The following is a 19,190-nucleotide window of genomic DNA, read 5'->3' as shown; positions in this document are numbered from 1 at the left end:
AAAACTGTAGCATTTTATGTAGTGGTAATAGATGTTATTTTGCAACAAAAATTTACAGTCTAATGTGCTATTGACTGTACATACCAAGAAAATAAAAGAGCCAGAACAATGGCAATTTCATATTGTATTAACCACTGCTTGTTTTTATATGGTGCACACAAAAGTAGCATTTTAGCCTTTTAGTATTATTATACAGTCGATATGAGTTGGTGAGTTGCATTTATTTAATTACACAGTAACACAATTTAACAATACTGTTTATTAGCCTCATCATTTTGACTGTCCAGGATTCAATTATTTGGACATAGTTTGTATAAAGTGTAAAATTATCATTGTCTGCATTGAACTTGAAAGGTCTCAATGTAATTATGATATTAGTGATTATGATATTAGTGATTATGATAATAATATTAATTACTATGTACTTATTTCTAGTGGATTCAACGCTTCCTGCATTTCACCGACCACCGGAACAGCACCAGACACATTCGGTGCTGCAGTTCAGTTCTTTGCGGCAGCTCAGTGTCTTTTAACAGATGCGCCGATTCCAGATGATGACGTAACAGGTAAATTACTCCAATGTCTGCTAAAATACTTTAAAGCAAGTGTGCGCATGAAAACGTATTTTTCAAAAGGCAGTGAAAATCTATCAGGTCACCTTTCTCCCACCGACAAATGAACTCATAAAAGTTACAGGAAGACGCTGCTGAATGCAGGCCATTGCCAACCGTCCAATCTGATAATTATTGAAAGAAAGAAAGATACATTTATTACAATGGACATCACACAAATACAGGCAATTACATAGACATGACACTGGCACATAATAATGGAAGAAGAAAAAAATCAAAACAAGAGTAAACTGAGCAGTGCCACTCATTCACCAACAAGATGCCCACTGCAACGGGACCCCACTCAGCATATGCCGTGGCCTACGGTGACGAACGCCACGGCGCTGGTTTTCAGTGTGCCCCATGCCGAGTGAGGGTCACGGATCATTGGTAAAATAAATAAAATAGTAAGCTATTATTAGTATATATTGGGGAATGCCTATGTTCAGCAGTAGAAGTTCTATGGCTGAAATGATGATGATGATGAGATACAGCTTGCAGGTATTTTTGCACGTGTGCTAATGACATTATAGCCACAATATTTTTAAAAATCGTATTTCAGAAGGTGCAACATTCGACTTCATTATAGTCGGAGGAGGATCTGCAGGGTGTGTGTTAGCCAACCGCTTGAGTGAAGTGGAACAATGGAAAGTACTGCTGATCGAAGCTGGTTCAAGCCCACCAGTCGAGAGTTCTGTAAGATTGAAAAAAAATGCAATTCTATTAATAATGCTTATTATTCATTATACGGTGGGCGGGAGTTTGCATCGTGCGGTCCACACAGCTTATGACCGCAGTCTGTGGAGGAACATTATCTGTGGTCGCGATCCTCATCAGTGAGGGAACGAGGAAGAAAAAGAATTATTTATCCAGATACCATGATGTTAAATTTAAATGCTTAATTAATTTTTGTTTTTCTAGATACCAGGATTGGCTAAAGGAATCTACGGCACAAAATATGACTGGCAATATTATACCCAATTCAACGGAGTTACAAATAAAGCAAACATAAATAAGCAAACTTATTGGCCCCGCGCAAAAATGTTAGGTGGATGTAGTAACATCAACGGTATGTTATATTTCAGAGGAAACAGTTTAGATTACCAAAGATGGTTCGATTCTGGAAACATAGACTGGAGCCCACGAGTAGTTAAAGAGTGCTTCAAAAAAGCAGAAAGTCTCCAAGACCAATCATTATTGAAAAATCCGAACCTAAAAAGATTCTACGGTACTCAGGGTCCATTAGTAATTAATACCTTTAACAGCACTTACAGAAGCTTAACACAAAAAGTACTCCAGTCGTGGGACGAAATTGGTTTCAAAACCGTTGAAGATTTAAATTATAACAATGAACTAGGATCTGGAATTTTCCGCGCAACTGCTTTTAATGGACGCCGTGGAAGCACTGATCATGTGTACTTAAATCCAGCAAGAAGTAGGAAAAATTTATTTGTTATTACAAATACGCTTGTTACCAAAGTTCTTATTGACAGTAACACTTTAGAAGCAAATGGCGTTGAAGTGGAACGCGATGGAAAGCTGATGAACGTTTTCGCAAAATCAGAAGTCATTTTGTCTGCTGGTACTGTAAACACACCACAACTTCTAATGTTGTCTGGGATTGGACCAAAAGAACATTTGGAGTCGAAGAATATTCGGTGTTTAGTGAATTTGCCTGCTGTCGGAAAATACCTTCAAGATCACTTAATGATCCCAGTGACCATATACGGTGACGGTGATAGTGAACCATCGCAGGCAGAAAGAAGTTTTGATTCAGTTCAATATATTTATAACAAAACGGGTTCCTTAGCACAAAATAGTTTTAGTGACGTCGTAGCATTTTACTCACGTAAAAAAAGGGCTGGATATCCAGACTTTCAGAACCATCTTCAAATATTCCACAAGAACTCATCGGATTTGCAGGACTATTTGAATAAAACTGTGAGATATAAAGCAGTCGTAATAGATTCAGTGGTAAAACAAAATAAAAACAACACTTTATACTTATTCCTGTTCAATCTGCTTCATCCTCAATCTACAGGGTATATTAAGCTAAACTCTTCAAATCCCAAAGACCATCCATTGATTTACGCCAACTATCTGAATGATACTCGAGATATAAAAGCTACAGTAGATGGGATTAAGATGTTAACAAGGATTGTTAAAACCAAATATTTTAGATCCATCAATGGATTTTTAGGCCGAATGAGTTGGCCTACATGTGATGCTTTGGAATTAGATAGTGATGAATATTGGAAGTGTATAGCTATAAATATGGTATTCACTGTATATCATCCAATAGGGACTGCTAGAATGGGTAGTAATAAAAGTAAATCTGTAATAAACAGTAGATTGAAAGTACATTTTGTCAAGAAACTGCGAGTGATTGATGCCAGTGTAATGATGTCTCATATCAGTGGAAATATCAATGGTCCAGTTATAATGATTGCTGAACGCGGAGCTAATATGATAAAACAAGATTATAGGTTGGAACAACCGAATGATCTATGTAACTGAGACGTTTTAATTAAGGAGTAATAAATTATTTATAGAATTTAAATGCCATTGTGTTTTAATGTGGATTTTCACGCTTCTGTAAAGTTTTTGACACGACCATGACGTCCAAATTAAAATTAATTAAATAGGCTCGTGAAATAACACTTGAGTAAACGATATTTTATAAAATTATTGATGATATTGATGGTATGATGACACTTGATTACAGAAATACATAATTTTTACAAAAATAAAACCTACACATCGTAAAGGTAGCAGGAAAGCGCTGGACGCAGGCCGCTACCAATCGATCAACATGGAAAGCAGCTCAGCAGTGGACGTCCTATGGCTGAAATGATGATGATGATGATAAAAACCTACACCAAAAATCTATATTTATTACGTCAAGTACTTACTTTTACCATTATTATTATTTTAGAGTAACTAATAGCTTGCTAAGATTAAGAAGCAAATACCTACATTGTTGGTAAATCTATTTCAATAAATAAATAAAATAAAAATTTTCAGTGAAATCCAATCGGTTCAGCCGTTTAATTTTTTTTTGTTTAGTAATGTATTTTAATTTATTTATGAAACAAAACTATTCCAATTGAATTTACAAAATTTTATTCATTATAAATAATTAAGCAGGTAGATAAAAAAGCTAGGTAGTAATTAGTGACACATAATCTATATCTATACTTATAATAAATCTGTAGAGAGGTCAATTCTGTACATGAAATATATTTTCAAAATAACTATCAGAGGGTGATTAGTGATCGATACTGATGCCAAAAATGCAATCAATAAAATTTTTGTCTGTCTGTCTGTCTGTCTGTCTATCTGTCTGTCTGTCTGTCTGTATGTTCCTTATAGAAACAAAAACTACTTGACGGATTTTAACGAAACTTGGTACAATTATTCTTCGTACTCCTGGGCAGGTTATAGGATACTTAGGAATTCCCACGGGCACGGGAATTAGCGGGAAAATCCTTTTGTATGAAAAATCTAAACTGCTTAAGTTAAACGCTTGAAATTTGGCATGCAGGTACCTTAGTAAACTCAAAGCTTAGTTACAACAGGATATTGCAAAATTCCCACGGAAACGGGAGTTAGCGGGAAAAAACATTGGTATGAAAAAATCTAAACCGCGTAAGATAGATGAAGGGGGTAAAACGGGATCCACGCGTACGAAGTCGCGGGCGGCCGCTAGTTATTATTAATTGCTTTAGATCACGTGTCATCGCAATAAGGCTTGTGATGGTCAATGTCATAAAATTATGTTTAATTAGGGGAGAACGGGGCTGAAAGTGCCGAGTTTGAAAAATCCTTAAATAATTCGGATAAAATAAGTACTATGTCTGAAAGACTAGTTCATCCTAATGCAAAGGACAATGACCAAAAATGTATGGAGTGTGGTCCAAATGTCCACCACTAACGAGACCTATGTAGTAAAATAGTCTACTAAATACTGATTAATTATAACCAAACCGTAATTAAAAATATGCTGTCAGTAAAAAGTTATGACTGAATAAAAAGTCTGTTTTTACCTTTTCATAATGAAAAATGTTCTTGATATCATTATATCCATTGCACATTTTGAACTAATCTACGCATGTTATGTCATGTCGCATGTGGCGCGGGGCTATAGATGAATTTTATTAAATATTACCTTTTCATCCGAAAAATGTTCTTGATATCATTCTATCCATTGCTCATTTTGAACTAATCTACGCATGTTATGTCATGTCGCATGTGGCGCGGGGTTATAGATGAATTTTATTAAATATTATACTAGCTGTGCCTACGACTTTGTACGCGTGAAAATAGTTTGAATAATATTTCCCATTTTTACAACATTTATTTTACTACTCCGCCCCTATTGGTTGTAGGGTGATTTTATTTATCCTAAAACTATCGTTGATAAATGGACTATCCATAACAAAAATAATTTTTCAAATCGGACCAGTACTTCCTGAGATAAGCGCGTAAACTACTACAATTTTTCAAACAGTCATAACTTTTTATTGACAGCTTATTTTTTTTCGTCCCATACTGAAAGTTAATCTCTATTTAATGGACTATAAGCCAATATAGGTCTCATTAGTGGTGGACATTTGGACCACTTTTGGTCATTGTCCTTTAGATCTGATACGAATTTCTATAGATTTGGCACATTTTAAATAGTTTTTAAGAAAAAGTGTTTTTTTCTACGCAACGGGTAGCGAGGCTCTACCAGCCCAACTTTGGGACAAGTTGTGCCATAGCTGAGGTCAGTAAAACAAGCAACCCAACATGATCGGCACATTTTACCCCGTTTGTGTGATATTTTTTCTCGCATATAAAAATTACTCAGCTCAAAGTATTAAAATTACAAAACTAGGATACATAACAAACATTTGAATAAAACTCACATTAAAAGCACGAAAAATGCTACCTTACGACCAAAAAGTATCGAGACAAAAATTTGCTTCGAAGGCACATGCACTGCCACAAGGTCCGCGTCCCTGGTGCAATTAAAATGGCAGCCACATCATGTGCCCAACTTTTAGGCATTACACTACAAAATGCGATCGTTTATCTAACTCTGTTTTTGAGATATTCGCTTCGGCAATAAATACCCCCGGCACGTTTAGCCCCGCTCTCCCCTACAGCACGCATGTGTGACACCGTCACCGTGCTCTGAATTTAGTGGTTTAGTTAGGTTAAGAAAAAAGTAATTGGGTCATTCTACAAAGAGGCCGATTTTTGTTCAAGTGATATTATACAAAAAAGCCAAAGACGTTTTCCCACGTAATACTAGGAATTGCAATAGACTAGTCCTTGAGTTCATCCCAAAAAGTACTCGTATTCAAAAAAACTGTTTCTGCATGTGTGTCCAAATCTATAATAAACTTCCTCAAGATATTAAAGAACTGTCCTTTAATCAGTTTAAGACCACATTGCAAAAGTGGCTTGTCGCGCGATTATTCTACTCTCTCCAAGAATTTTTAAGCTATAGGGAATAATCAGCAAAAAGTAATACCGTAATAATTATATGTAATATCAATATTTCTTCGATATATTTGCATGCTATTGTTGATGGCTGGATAGGTGATCATATTTTGTTATTTTTGACCTTCTGTACACTCTATTCAAAGACAAATAAATATTTCTATTTCTATTTCTATAACTCATAAAATAAGATGCCTTTGTTTAGTTTCAAAATTCTGTAGGTAAAAGTTCACTTAGTTAAGTTATTAAGTTTATTTAAGTTAAAGTCGGCGCGTCGGCCGTTTGGTGTAGTGGTTCAGTTCAGAACTATGCCGAGAGGTCCCGGGTTCGATTCCCGGCCGGGCAGAAATGGAAATGATGAATTTTAATTTCTGTGACGGGTCTGGGTGTTACTATGTGTACTTAATATTATATGTATGTAATTATTATGTATGTATTTACAAAAAAAAGTATTTAAGTATGTTTATATCCGTTGTCTAGTGCCCATAGTACAAGCTACGCTTAGTTTGGGACTAGAACCGTAGTGTAAAATGTCCAAGGATATTTATTTTGTTATTATTATAATGAATAATTTTGATACCAATAGGGATGTTTCCTGGGTAAAAAAGCAAGAGTTTTAAATAGTCCGTCAGTTAGCTTATCAAAAAATACTCGACACCTATTTTTCACTTTTTAAAACTAATGAAAATGTAAAGATATAAAGCGTGCCAAAGTTCTAAAGAAAAGGCCCGTGACGTCAGTGAGTGCGTAAAAGTGCAGCGCTTTGTGACGTCGCGCGGAACTTCAACGCACTATAACTTTGTAACTAATTATTTGTTTGATTGACAATTAAAAATTTACGTGTCCAATATTTTTTTATATTAAAATTGACGGACTTAAAAATATTTTTTAGGAAACTAGCCTATTATACTTACTCAAATTAAAAAAAGTATTTTTTTCATAGGCTCTTGTAGAATGACCCATTTCCTAAGTGAATTAATTTATGTCATCATGACAGTATTTAAACCAGTTGTTTCGTTCAAATGTTCTATTTCTTTTTTAAACTGTGTGAAACAATGAACATATGTACAGAATATAAGCAGTGTTAAGTTGAAATCAATTTTTCCGATATGAGCACTTGGTAAGTTTTATAATATTGATTTTTATTCAGGTTAAGATATTTTGTTTTGACACATTCTCATTTTTTATAAATTTTCAGGCGCATTTTCAGTCTTTTTATTTTATGTCCAAATAAAAACTAAATACATAGTTAGCTCTTCTTCTTGTGTTCCCTAACTATTGACATTTGGTGGATTTCCAGTTCCCATAAATAGGGTCGATTTTCTTTTAAAAAATCTTTACCTAATTGGATATTTGTCTTTAATTTATAGATCTTAAGGTTTCCCTTATTGCGGAATACATCACGATCACAAAAAATGCACGATCTAACAAAAGTAAAGCCTACTGTCCAGTGAAGCGTAACGCGTTTTAATTTTACGCTTGCTTGCAGCTTACATACCTACTTAACACTGACCTGTACCTACACACACTGGACTGGCTGCTGTCATATTTTCGTGCCTATTTGAGTTTCGCCATTTTGGCGCTGTAAGCCATACTGTGGGCAGATATGTTCATGGAACTAAAATTAGTAATGTACTCCTATGGTTAATACTACTACAATCGTATTGGCGCTTCAAATTGGCACTCAAAATTAGCTGTCATTTGTATGAGAAAGCCTGTCCAGTGTATATTAGAGGTCAGTGCTACTGAAGTACAAAAAACTCAAAGGAGCATGAAACCTGCATACAGCGATGCGTAGACGGTCAGGTTTTTCTATGTTCAATTAACATCACATCAGATTATACATTTTGTAGTAAAATAGCTCTTATGGAATTGTTATAATAGCATAGTGCTTAGTTTACTGAGTTGTTATCTGTACAATCTGAAAGAACACTTTCAAATGCATTTAGGCGCAAAATGTCAAATCCATAAAAACGTAAACCTAACTGGGGTTAGCCTCCTAGTTTTGCTACGCCAGGACAGACTGTTCTGCGTTGTCGAAACATTTTTATGGACAAGGTCTATAAGTCCTTGGCCACCGTGGACCAATGTCCACTTATAGACCTTGTATGGCCTATTTACTTAATTATACTCACAGCAATGGTGGACCTATTCATTTGCTGTTCTTTAATTTAGTATATTGTTTAATTTCCAGTGGATATAACGCCACGTGCCTCGCACCAACTACCGGCACGGTGCCGCAGACGTTTGCTTCTGCAATTCAATTCTTCACAGCAGCTCAGTGTTTACTAGCAGAGACGCCACTTCCTGATGATGTTGTGGAAGGTAAGCAAAAGATTCATGAGACAATTCAGAGGTGGAATTGTGTAAAGCAATCGTAATCATTTGACAGTTCATAACGTACGATAAAGTCAGTTAAACAAAGCGTTTGACAGAATAATCGTACGTTATAAACTGTCAAATGATTACGATTGCTTTACACAATTCCACCTCAGATTAATTTTAATTACAATATTAGCTGGGAACTTTTACTAAATACTTTTGTAAGTAAATCGTATTTACAAGAAACATACAAACTTAAAATTACTTAAAAACTAAACTTTAAAAATTATGTTATTCACAAATGAAAAATTAATTAGTAAACTAATTAAAAATTACAAAATACCAAAAAATAATAGTGACTTGTATACATTCAGTGTGGGATTTTGTAATGCCACCTAGAGGGAAAGTAGGTACCTACTCTTTAAAATGTAGATAGAAAATTGTACTAAAAGAAAACATTCCTTTATTTTTGATAAGAAAGAGAACTGCATTTTTGCATTTTGTAATATCACAGATTGAAGTTCTTTTTCTTTTTCAAAAATAAAGGAATGTTTTCTTTGAGTAAAAATTTCTATCTACAGTATTAAGAGTACTTTCCCCCCTGGTGACATTACAAAATTCAACCCTGTATAGGTACATTGTGTCGATGGTAGGTAATTTTAAGAAAAACTATTTTAATAGCAAGCGTTACCTTAACATTGTGACTTTTAAAAATGTACGGCTTGTAATTAATAAGCTGTATTAATTAACAGGCCGTACATTTTTAACAGTCACAATTTTAACTTACATTACAAATACATATTAAAGTTTTATCTACATTTCAATTATTCATATTGGTTACAGATGGGTCTTCATTCGACTTTATCATAGTTGGAGGAGGTTCTGCAGGGTGTGTGTTAGCCAACCGGTTAAGTGAAGTGGAGCAATGGAAGGTACTTCTGATCGAAGCCGGACCGAGCCCACCTGTGGAGAGCGCTGTAAGATTCATAATATTTTTTTAATAATTGAGCTGAAACACTAGTATTTATTAATTTCGATTAAAGATACACATTTATACTTTCCAAAGATGTCGTTAAAAGGACTAGAAGAGATTAATATGCGAACATTAGGCTTCCTAGGCTAGCGTGGTGAAGGCCAAGGCTTCCATTTGCCTCTATTAAATTGGAGAGGATCGTGTTTCTTCAGTGTTAGCTAAATTAGTGATGATGATGATGAAAGCGATGACGTTATAACATTACATTACAACCGACATTATAACCGATAGATATTCATTAATTTCATTTGTTCCTAAGCAAGATTATTATTTATTTAGATTATGTACTATTAATTTTCAGATACCTGCAATGACCGGAGGAATCTTGCACACTTCATATGACTGGCAATATTTCACACAGGATAATGGAGTAACGAATAAAGCAACTGTCAATCATACCGTTTATTGGCCCCGTGCAAAAATGTTGGGTGGATGCAGTAATATAAACGGCATGGTGTACTTTAGAGGAAATAATTTAGATTACCAGAGATGGTACGATGCTGGCAATACAGATTGGAGTCCAGACGTTGTAAAAGAATGCTTCAAAAAAGCCGAAAATGTTCAAGACCAATCTTTATTAGAAAACCCTGATCTAGAAAGTTTCTACGGTACTCAGGGTCCATTGATCATCAATACTTTCAACAGTACTTACAGAGATCTGACGCTAAAAGTACTTCAGTCATGGGATGAAATAGGTATTGAAACGGTTGAAGACTTAAATTTTAATAACAATTTTGGATCTGGAATATTTAGAGCTACTGCAGCCAATGGACGACGCTCAAGCACTGAATATGTGTATTTAAGGCCAGCAAGAACTAGGGACAATTTGTATGTTCTTACAAATGCGATGGTTACCAAAGTCCTTATTAATGAAACCACATTGGAAGCTGAAGGTGTTGAGGTGGATGTCAATGGTACACAGTTCAGCTTTTATGCAACAACTGAAGTCATAGTGTCTGCTGGTACCGTAAACACACCACAGTTACTTATGTTATCTGGAATTGGACCAAAAGAGCACTTAGAATCGAAAAATATTAGCTGTCTAGTTGATTTGCCTGCAGTTGGAAAATACTTGCAAGACCATTTCATTGTTCCAGTTACTATATATGGCAGTGGTTCCCCTGACCCTACTCTAAGAGAAAAGAGTTTGGATACATTATTATACATTTATAACAAAACTGGTACTCTGGCCCAAAATACTTTTGCTGACGTCATGGCATTTTACGCCAGAAATGGAACTGAATACCCAGAATTTCAGAATCATCTAAAACTATTCAACAAGAATTCATCAACATTAGAAGCTTATTTAACTCGTTATGCTTATTATAAAGATGTCATGACAGAATCAGTATTGAATTTCAATAAGAACAATACCTTGTACTTGTTCTCGTTCAACCTCCTTCATCCTCAATCTACAGGGGAAATAATTTTAAACTCGTCTGATCCTCTAGATCACCCGTTGATTTACACTAACTATCTAAATAACACCGAGGATATAAATGCCACAGTTGCGGGGATACAGATGTTAACAAAGATTGTTGATACAGAATATTTTCAATCCATCAATGGATTTTTGGGACGAATGAGTTGGCCTGAGTGTGATCCTTATGAACTGGACAGCTTTGAATATTGGCAATGTATAGCTATAAATGCGGTTACTACAATATACCATCCGATTGGAACTGCAAGAATGGGTAATGATACTACAACGTCTGTAATAAGCAGTCAAATGAAAGTACATTTTGTCGATAAACTGCGAGTGGTGGATGCCAGTGCAATGATGTCACAAATCAGTGGGAACATCAATGGTGCAGTCATTATGGTTGCTGAAAGAGCAGCCAATTTAATTAAAGAATATTATGGTTTTCAAACAAATGATACGTGCAATAATTGATATTTGTAATTTTTGATTATGTTTTAAAACTTGAATGTGTATGTATACGATTATGCTGTAATAAAATATATGGCATGAAGGCAATTTGTTTTTCTTTCCTAGTTGATGGTCAAGCATATAAATGAAAATACGGTGAAATGTTATTTGCTATAATGTACCTAGATTTTGAGTATACAGTGTCCCAAAATTAGCACGTCACACTGACATCAGAGGCAAATGAGTTTAAGACGCATGTAACAAGTACATTTTAAAAAATAACTAACATAATTAAAGAAATTTTGACTTTGAATTTGACCGATTATGTACCCTGCTGACCGACAATGTTATGCATACATCTTCGGCTGCTTTCACTTTGACCTGACCGCAGAACGCATGCAATGTGGCTAGCCCTTGTGATGATTTCGGCTTCTACAGTACCTACTCAAACCCCATGAAATGAGAGGTCTAATTAGACTGGACGACTGTTTGAAAAAAAAATACACACGTTGTTATAGGCAAGTGACGTAGCCGCAGTCAGTATTATATAAAGCTATTTCAAGGTTAATAATCGTATAGTTATTAACAAACTTTTAGACATAAACACTTTTTTTATTTTATTTACCGCTACAGAAGTTATCGCCTTCAAGCGATCTTATTATCCATGGCTTTTATTGACATTTAATAAGAAACTAAAAACAAAAATAGGTACTTGAAAATATTTTTGTCCGACACAAAACGTCAACTGAGTGTTGGTAAGTTTAATTTGTTTTAGTTGTAGGTAACAAAGTGATTATTGAAGTTTTGTTTTTCTATGGGTGGTTGTGGTCCCAGAACAACTCCCATTCTTCCCGTGGAAGTCGATAAGGTTATAAGGGACAAATGTCGAAAATGAATTTGCGAATCGACCCCTTACAATTTTAACTTTCAGTTCCATAGTGCTTCAGTGTTGCTTCAGTGATTCTCTAGTTATGAAAGATGCTATTATCTAACAAAGAATATTTTCCAATTGAACCATACCTGATGTCGCATCAGTGATGTGAATGCACTCATAAATACTTATACAGCTGCTCATAAAATTATGAAATAATAAATGTGGTAATAGATAGCATCGTGTTCATTTGTATTTTATAGGGTACGATGAAATCATTTAGACATGTTTTAAATACGTTTCATTTTACGGCGAGTTAGAAAAAAATAAGGTCGTGCCATCCACGACGAAGCGCTCCACCATTCTTCCACTAATGTTACAGTGTTATCGGTACACGCTAAATTATCCATGAGTGTGCACGCACACTACACTAATGACGCTCGGATTGCTCGGATTAAACTCCCCGCACCCCGCGCTTTTCTCGACAAAAAATTGGGGGGCGCGTCTTCGTGGATGGCACGATCTATAATATATACCTTACAGTAAGTGTCTTTTACGATTTAATTTTCACTATGATTAATATTTTTTTTTACAATACTTTATCGTTTTAATCGCAGGCGGGCGGCGCAGGACCGATCTTTGTGGAGACCAATTTTTCCTTGGGCCTTTATCCAGCAGTGGACGTCATTCGGCTGAAACGAACGAACGAACGAACTCATTTTAATAATGTGGGGTAGTGCCAAGAAGAGGTAATGCAAGAAATTCAGTTACTTCTAACTCAAAGCAGACATTTTATTTATTTGTAACAGCTGATCGATCAACTAGCATGAAGAAAATGCACTATATTTTGACCTACACGGGATTCGAACCCGCAGAACTTAACTTTGTTCCGTCTTTCTAAATTTAAACCACTATAGACCATTCGATCCCCAATTGTCTTTACCTGGCTATGTTAATTAATACAATATTATTGTAGGTTTAATAACAGTGCGTGTGTGCCTACTCACATTAATATTCATAAATGATGCATAAAAAGTAAATTATTATCATTTTATCAGTCACATAGTTTTCAAACGCCACGAATCGGCACCGTGGAGCCGTGAAAGTAGTGAAAATAAAATAGGTAAGTAATCAATGTAAGATAATTTGATTTCCAAAATCATTATTTGTTACATCTCCAATATCTTGAGTTACTAGTTTGAAAGTTTCATTGTTTAATAGTTAAAATAAATTAATAATTAAATCCTATAAATTATAATAAAATTACCTTTATCCCGTGGAACCCTAATCACTCGCATGAGATCGCGGTAACAATTTTATTGTTTTCTACTATCGTGTATCGATTCGCTTGTACTTAAAGTGATACTTGATATCTATAAGTTATATGCCAGGCAAAATGGGGGTGAACCACTAGTATTTTAACATAGGCATAAAAATATTCAAAAGTAGCAGTTAGCAGCAAATGCTTATCATTTTAAAGAATTTTTACTTGTATTTAGTACGAACATTACCGATAAGTTAAATAATTAACCTGAAAATAATTGGGCTGTTTTAGCAATATAAAGTTAGCACATTTTATTGAATTAACGAGCAACTGGTTTTAGTGTCTCTTAGAGTGTCATCTAAGGCTAGTGAAAATTGCAGTTTAGAATGAGTTGGTAAGTATTCTTATTTGTTTTGTTTATTTCTTAAAAGCTTGATTTTATATTGTACGATCAGATGTCGAAACATTTAACTATACACTAATACATGAAGTTGTAATAATAGTTTTTTTTTTTTTTTTTTTTTTATCCACAACGAGGAAGCTCTTGGTCTGTATCAAGTATATTTGCGACAAATGTAGAGTCTGGTGTGCTTATCACAAATTTTCTCAAAATTATTTCAAATAATGAGGATAGAATTTAAAATGAATTAAGGAAATAGATTCGTGTGTTGACTTACTTTCTATCACTCTTGACAATTTGTAAAAATCGAAAACTATTGTCGGTGGGTCAGCGGGTTTGGTGTGTAAACTGCATTAAGAATCTAGACCCTGTATAATATTACACGAACCATTTGGAGCCACTTTCGACTCCCTCATAACTAATTTTGTTATAAATAAGTACCTAGTAATAATTTAAGTATAAAAAGTAATGATATCCCATGGTATCTTCCTCTAGTGTTTACTTACCTTCTACAGTTTTGGAGGTACACAAAATAATATACATACATTTTTATTTCAAACTCAACTCTATTACAACTGATTAAGACCCCACAATGTTTAGCTTAAAGTGCTAGCTTGCTTGACGTGCTGGCGTCTGTCCGTACTCAAAATTTTCTTTCTGATCCCATTTTTGTCTTAATTTCAGTGGTTACAATGCTTCATGCCTGTCGCCCACTACAGGCACTGCTCCCGACACTTTTGCAGCGGCGATCCAATTTTTTGCAGCATCTCAATGTCTTTTGAACGATCAAACTATTCCTGATGATGATGTTGAGGGTAATTATTCTATGATGTAACCAATTTAACTTCTTCATTTTTCTGTATAATTCTTTTGAAAAGATGATAATTTTATTGCTTATTATTGGCAATTACTTTACAAATAATATGGAAATTGTTTTTACTCTAAGCAAAGAAAACAAAATATCTACGTAATTAACGCATTCCTAAAGAAATTGTGCAGTGAACTATGGTTTGGGCGGTGCTCATCCACATCCCATTCTGGGAAATTTACTTTAAGCACAGAATAAGTAATAGTTGCTTTAAGAGACATTTTTTACAATATTAAAACATTTTATTTTGTTTCAAATTGTATTCGAACCTTTTAGTGTTTTATTCACTTAATTATTATCACCTTTTGTTGTAGTTGTTTTCAGTAATCCTCACTTTACCACCTAAAAAAATAAGTTTATTTAATTATTTTACAAAAACAAAAAGTACGTGTATTTATTTAGTTCTTTCTATTTACTTTACAACAGTATTAACATAAATACCTAACAATGTTTGTTCAGATGGAGCAACATACGACTTCGTGATAGTTGGAGGAGGCTCAGCAGGCTGTGTTCTAGCGAATAGGCTGAGTGAAGTGAAAAAATGGAAAATTCTCCTGATCGAAGCTGGACCAAGTCCACCCATAGAAGCAAGCGTAAGAATAATTTCCTGATTGATTCTTTATCATTTGCATATAACTTTGTGACAGAATCTTAAAAATCTTGTATAATTTTCAGATCCCTGGATTAGACAAAGGCATATTTTTCACTAAATACGACTGGCAATATTACACACAAAACGATGGCGTGACCAACGGAGCCAATGTTAACAACACTGTATACTGGCCACGAGGAAAAATGTTAGGTGGCTGCAGCAATATACGAGGTGTGTTCAAAAAGTAAGGTGACTTTGTATTTTTAAGAAAAAATAATTATTTATTTATCAATATTTATGTTGTCCCCTTCAAAGTAATCCCCCTCAGATACAATACACTTATGCAAACGGTTTTTCCAATCCTCAAAGCACTTCTCATAAGCACTTTTCGGTATAGCCTTTAGCTCTTCCAGCGATGCAGTCTTTATCTCCTCAATCGTTGCAAATCTCCGTCCTTTCATAGGTCTCTTTAATTTTGGGAACAAGAAAAATTCACATGGGGCCAAATCCGGTGAATATGGTGGCTGAGGCATGATTGTGGTGTTGTTTTTAGCCAAAAAATCTCTCACAAGCAAAGATGAGTGAGCAGGGGCATTATCGTGATGCAAAAGCCATGAATTGTTTTTCCAAAACGTTAGAAAAAAATTCATGGCACGAGCCAAGCGATATGCCGATATCCTCAGCAACTTCTCTGATAGTGATTCGACGATTTTCCAAAACAATTTTCTTCACTGCTTGATCGTTTTCATCAGTTGTTGACGTGCTTGGGCGTCCAGAGCGAGGCTCGTCATTGGCATCTTCCCGGCCATCTTGGAAGAGGTTGAAACATTTTTTTTTACTCAGAACAGTTTCACCGTATGCCACTGTCAACATTTCAAGTGTTTCGGAGCACTAAATTTAATTTTTTTTACACAAAATTTGATGCAAATCCTTTGATCCATATTTTTCGATAGCAAAAAATCGCCGAGCACGCAAAACACTTATAACCTTTACGCCTCTCACAACCAAACAAAATATGCTATACACTTGAAACTTGGTACAGATGTTCGGGAAGAGTGTACCAATATAACAAAATAAAAAAATCGATAATCGAAAGTACGTTGCCCGCGAAATTTGAAAAGTCACCTTACTTTTTGAACACACCTCGTAAATGCGATGCTTTACGTTAGAGGTAGCAATTCTGATTACCAAAGATGGTACGATGCTGGCAACAAGGACTGGAGTCCGAGCGTTGTAAGAAATTGCTTCAAAAAAGCTGAAAGTCTACAAGACCAGAAATTAGCCAGGGATAGAGGCATCAAAAGCTTCTATGGTAGTACAGGACCTCTGGTAATTAATACTTTTAATAGCACACTCAGACCTTTGACATTGAAAGTGCTCACGGCATGGAATGAACTTGGGATCAGGACTGAAAAAGATCTAAACTACGCTAATGTTAAGGGATCTGGTATATTCAGAGCCACAGCTTACAATGGACGTCGTGGAAGCACTGATCATGTTTATTTGAATCCAGCAAGAAGCAGAGACAATTTGCATGTTATCACAAATGCATTAGTTACAAAAGTACTCGTAAAGGGGGATGAAAAGGAAGCTTATGGAGTTGAAGTTGATTACGATGGCAACACGATTCAAATATTAGCATCTAAGGAAGTTATTCTGTCTGCTGGTACCATAAACACCCCACAACTACTTATGCTTTCTGGTATAGGATCTAAAGAACATTTAGAATCAAAGGATATTCAATGTATTGCAGACTTGCCTGCTGTTGGAAAATACCTCCAAGATCACTTAATAATTCCAGTCACTATATTAGGCGATGAACCAGAAGAACCCTCGCAAGCTGATCAAAATTTTGGGACAATACAATATTTATATAATCGTACCGGTCCCCTAGCACAAAACAGCTTTCTTGATGTAACAGCATTTTATGCGAGGAGCAGAACCGCTAAATACCCAGAATTTCAGAACCATCTCCAAGTATTTGGGAAGAATTCCCCTCGTCTTGAGAGATACTTGAAAACGATTCCGAGATACAAGGATACTGTACGAGAATCATTGATTAATCAAAATAAGAACCACTCTGTGTACTTATTTCTTTTCAATTTACTGCATCCATATTCTACTGGGCATATTTCATTGAATTCATCGGACCCTAACGAATACCCATTGATATACGCAAACTATTTAAATGATACCAGAGATATGAAAGCAGTTGTAGATGGTATTCAGATGTTGACTAAAATTGTTAATACCAGATATTTTAAGTCAATAAAGGCGCGTTTGGCTAGAATTAGTTGGCCGGAATGTGACGGTTACAAATTGGACAGTAGTGATTACTGGAAATGTATCGCAAAGAATATGGTGATTTCTGTTTATCACCCAGTGGGGACAGCAAGAATGGGTAAAGATAGCAAAACATCTGTTGTGAGCAGTAAGCTTAAAGTGCACTCTGTTAATAAACTCCGTGTGGTTGACGCTAGCGTGATGATGTCTCATGTAAGTGGGAATACTAACGGTCCTGTCATAATGATAGGCGAAAGAGGGGCGAATTTAATAAAAAGGGACCATGATGTGCCACAACCGAATGATAAATGCTACTGACATTGACAATGCAACCTACGAGGTATATTTTTTTTGGCAGCTGAAATTAATGTTCATTAATAGACCAATGATGATGGTCTAGTCAGTCAATAAAAGTTTACCAATCATTAAATGAGATTTGGTTTATAAAAAAAGTAACAAGAGCTGTTAGGTACTTTGTTCATCACTGATTTTATATTTATTCATTCTATTAGATGGAATTTTCGAAATAAAAAAAAAACATTGAACAGTTTTGTTTAATCCAGCTGCGAAAACCTATCCATTATTATTACAGCAATTAGTTTCTTTATAATGTCTGTTATTACAGACTTTTCCAAGTAAATATTGGTGTAAGAATTCTGAAGCCAGCGCGAAATTTCTTTATTCTAGGAATTTTTCCGTGGTTTTAACGTCTAAATCAAGATATTTTCCGTGATTTTGACTTCTAAATCAAAGACTAATCTAGTTAGTTATCCGTAGTTTCAATTTGATCAACCGGTTTTCCAGTCAAAGCGTTCTGGGGCTAATTGTCTAATTTCCGTGCCGCTTGGCGGACCGAGCTTAATTTGTGTAACGTTTCAGTCGTTTTCGGTAATGGCCAGAACGTAACTAAAGTGCATTCGACTCTTTGGTCTTTGATTGGGTATTATCAACAATTTGTCTTAATAAATTGCACTAACATTTATTAGGACTGTTGTTAGATATTTGTATTTTTTTATCTCGATTTTTGTATTGTTCTTGTCATGAATAATGGTGATCGAATATCTACTAACTATAGCATTGAGGTATCCCTGTTCATCTCCATAGACCTCTAGGGATATTATTATGTAATGTTTGCACGCACCTAAATAAAAAAATACTAGATTTTGCCAATAAATGAACGTTTGTATGCCAACAAAGGCGCGTGTATCGTAGGCGTCTATTAGTTACAGATACTGGAAAAATACAAAGTTATTTCAGTATCAGGTTGATAAGTAGCCATGATAGCTTTTGTAACTAACCTAAGCCTATCCAATTTGTCTCAAAAAGATACGTATTCCCCAAGTCCTGACCACTGATGCGCGGACTGACATGATTAATACGATGTAGGGACAAGTCCGTGTTTTATTGCTACCTATTAACGGAATGATATATATTCTCATTTGATTTAGTAGAGCGAATTTTACTGTCGGCCAGTCGGCCACGGGGCTGGCTTAAAGATTTTTTTTATTGGTGCCCGTTTGTTTTTTCGTGAGTATATTAAAGGTAATGTGTGAGAAAAAGTATGTGGTTTTAATTTTTTTTTCATG

General features: G+C 35.1%; 3 protein-coding genes across 3 annotated transcripts; all 3 read left to right on the top strand.

The window, feature by feature from the left end:
- Positions 1–201: 201 nt before the first annotated feature.
- Positions 202–3,128, top strand: LOC114353746 (glucose dehydrogenase [FAD, quinone]-like). The gene is made up of 4 exons (XM_028305839.1): positions 202–209; positions 436–566; positions 1,174–1,307; positions 1,533–3,128. The coding sequence occupies exons 1-4, from the start codon at positions 202–204 to the stop codon at positions 3,126–3,128; spliced, it is 1,869 nt and encodes a 622-aa protein (XP_028161640.1).
- Positions 3,129–7,137: 4,009 nt separating this feature from the next.
- LOC114353758 (glucose dehydrogenase [FAD, quinone]-like) lies at positions 7,138–11,426 on the top strand. Its single transcript, XM_028305863.1, has 4 exons — positions 7,138–7,221; positions 8,296–8,426; positions 9,267–9,400; positions 9,758–11,426. Exons 1-4 carry the CDS (start codon positions 7,211–7,213, stop codon positions 11,348–11,350), a joined length of 1,869 nt encoding a protein of 622 aa, XP_028161664.1. The 5' UTR covers positions 7,138–7,210; the 3' UTR covers positions 11,351–11,426.
- Positions 11,427–13,758: 2,332 nt separating this feature from the next.
- Positions 13,759–18,112, top strand: LOC114353775 (glucose dehydrogenase [FAD, quinone]-like). The gene is made up of 5 exons (XM_028305882.1): positions 13,759–13,855; positions 14,546–14,676; positions 15,189–15,322; positions 15,405–15,546; positions 16,469–18,112. The coding sequence occupies exons 1-5, from the start codon at positions 13,848–13,850 to the stop codon at positions 17,920–17,922; spliced, it is 1,869 nt and encodes a 622-aa protein (XP_028161683.1). The 5' UTR covers positions 13,759–13,847; the 3' UTR covers positions 17,923–18,112.
- Positions 18,113–19,190: the final 1,078 nt, after the last annotated feature.

This window comes from Ostrinia furnacalis, unplaced genomic scaffold (assembly GCF_004193835.3).
Source record: "Ostrinia furnacalis isolate ACB-3 unplaced genomic scaffold, ASM419383v2 OfSCF1803, whole genome shotgun sequence".
In the NCBI taxonomy this organism is placed as follows: Eukaryota; Metazoa; Arthropoda; class Insecta; order Lepidoptera; family Crambidae; genus Ostrinia; species Ostrinia furnacalis.
The sequence above is the reverse complement of the archived record's forward strand: the minus strand, read 5'-3'. Positions and strand labels throughout refer to the sequence as shown.